The 584-nt window shown below is 52.9% G+C and overlaps 1 protein-coding gene across 2 annotated transcripts in view; it reads left to right on the forward strand.

The window, feature by feature from the left end:
• Positions 1–50, forward strand: part of TOM1 (target of myb1 (chicken)) — a 12,048-nt gene extending 11,998 nt beyond the window's left edge. For both annotated transcript variants that reach the window (XM_008938124.1, XM_008938125.1), the window contains exon 16: positions 1–50. This exon is cut by the window's left edge. In XM_008938124.1, the coding sequence (XP_008936372.1) occupies positions 1–50 (50 nt within the window).
• The last annotated feature ends 534 nt before the right edge of the window (positions 51–584 follow it).

Consider the following 584-nt stretch of genomic DNA (forward strand, 5'->3'; position numbering starts at 1 on the left):
GCCGGCATCGGAAGCAAGCGAAGGAAGACGATGCGATGTTTGCCTTGTGAACGCTGCGGACTGCTGTGCTGTGGAGCAGGAGGCTGTGTGTGCTGTTTCGCTTGCCTCCCACCAGGGGCCAGCAGGGGAAGGACTCTGTCCCCTTCCTCCACTCTCTTCCCGTTTTCCCTTTGAGTTGTTGGTTTGTTTTTTTTTTAATTTTTAAGCTGCTTTCAGATTTCAGATAATCTTTGTTGTGTTTAGGGTTGTCACACAGTGAGAGGGGGTTTCAAAGCTGCTAGAGAATGTGGGAGGTGAGTGGGCTTGGGGTTTTTTTGGTACAGTGTGGGCAAAGCAGAAGAAGCTCCCCATCCTCCTCTCCAGTGAGGTAGTTGGACACCTTGCCCAAGAAACAGGAGAGGCTGCAGTCTGCTGCTGTAATCATTCCTGCCTGCCTCCTTCCTCACCCCATCCCTGGAATGGCTTTCCAGCCCTCTGCCTGCCAGAGTTATGCTGGACAGCACAGGGTGGCAGAGGAACACTAATGGTAGAGGGGCCCTGTTGCTCTAGTCTCTCCTGCACAAGTGCTTGTGGTGTACAACACC

Source organism: Merops nubicus, unplaced genomic scaffold, assembly GCF_000691845.1.
Source record: "Merops nubicus isolate BGI_N331 unplaced genomic scaffold, ASM69184v1 scaffold46123, whole genome shotgun sequence".
In the NCBI taxonomy this organism is placed as follows: Eukaryota; Metazoa; Chordata; class Aves; order Coraciiformes; family Meropidae; genus Merops; species Merops nubicus.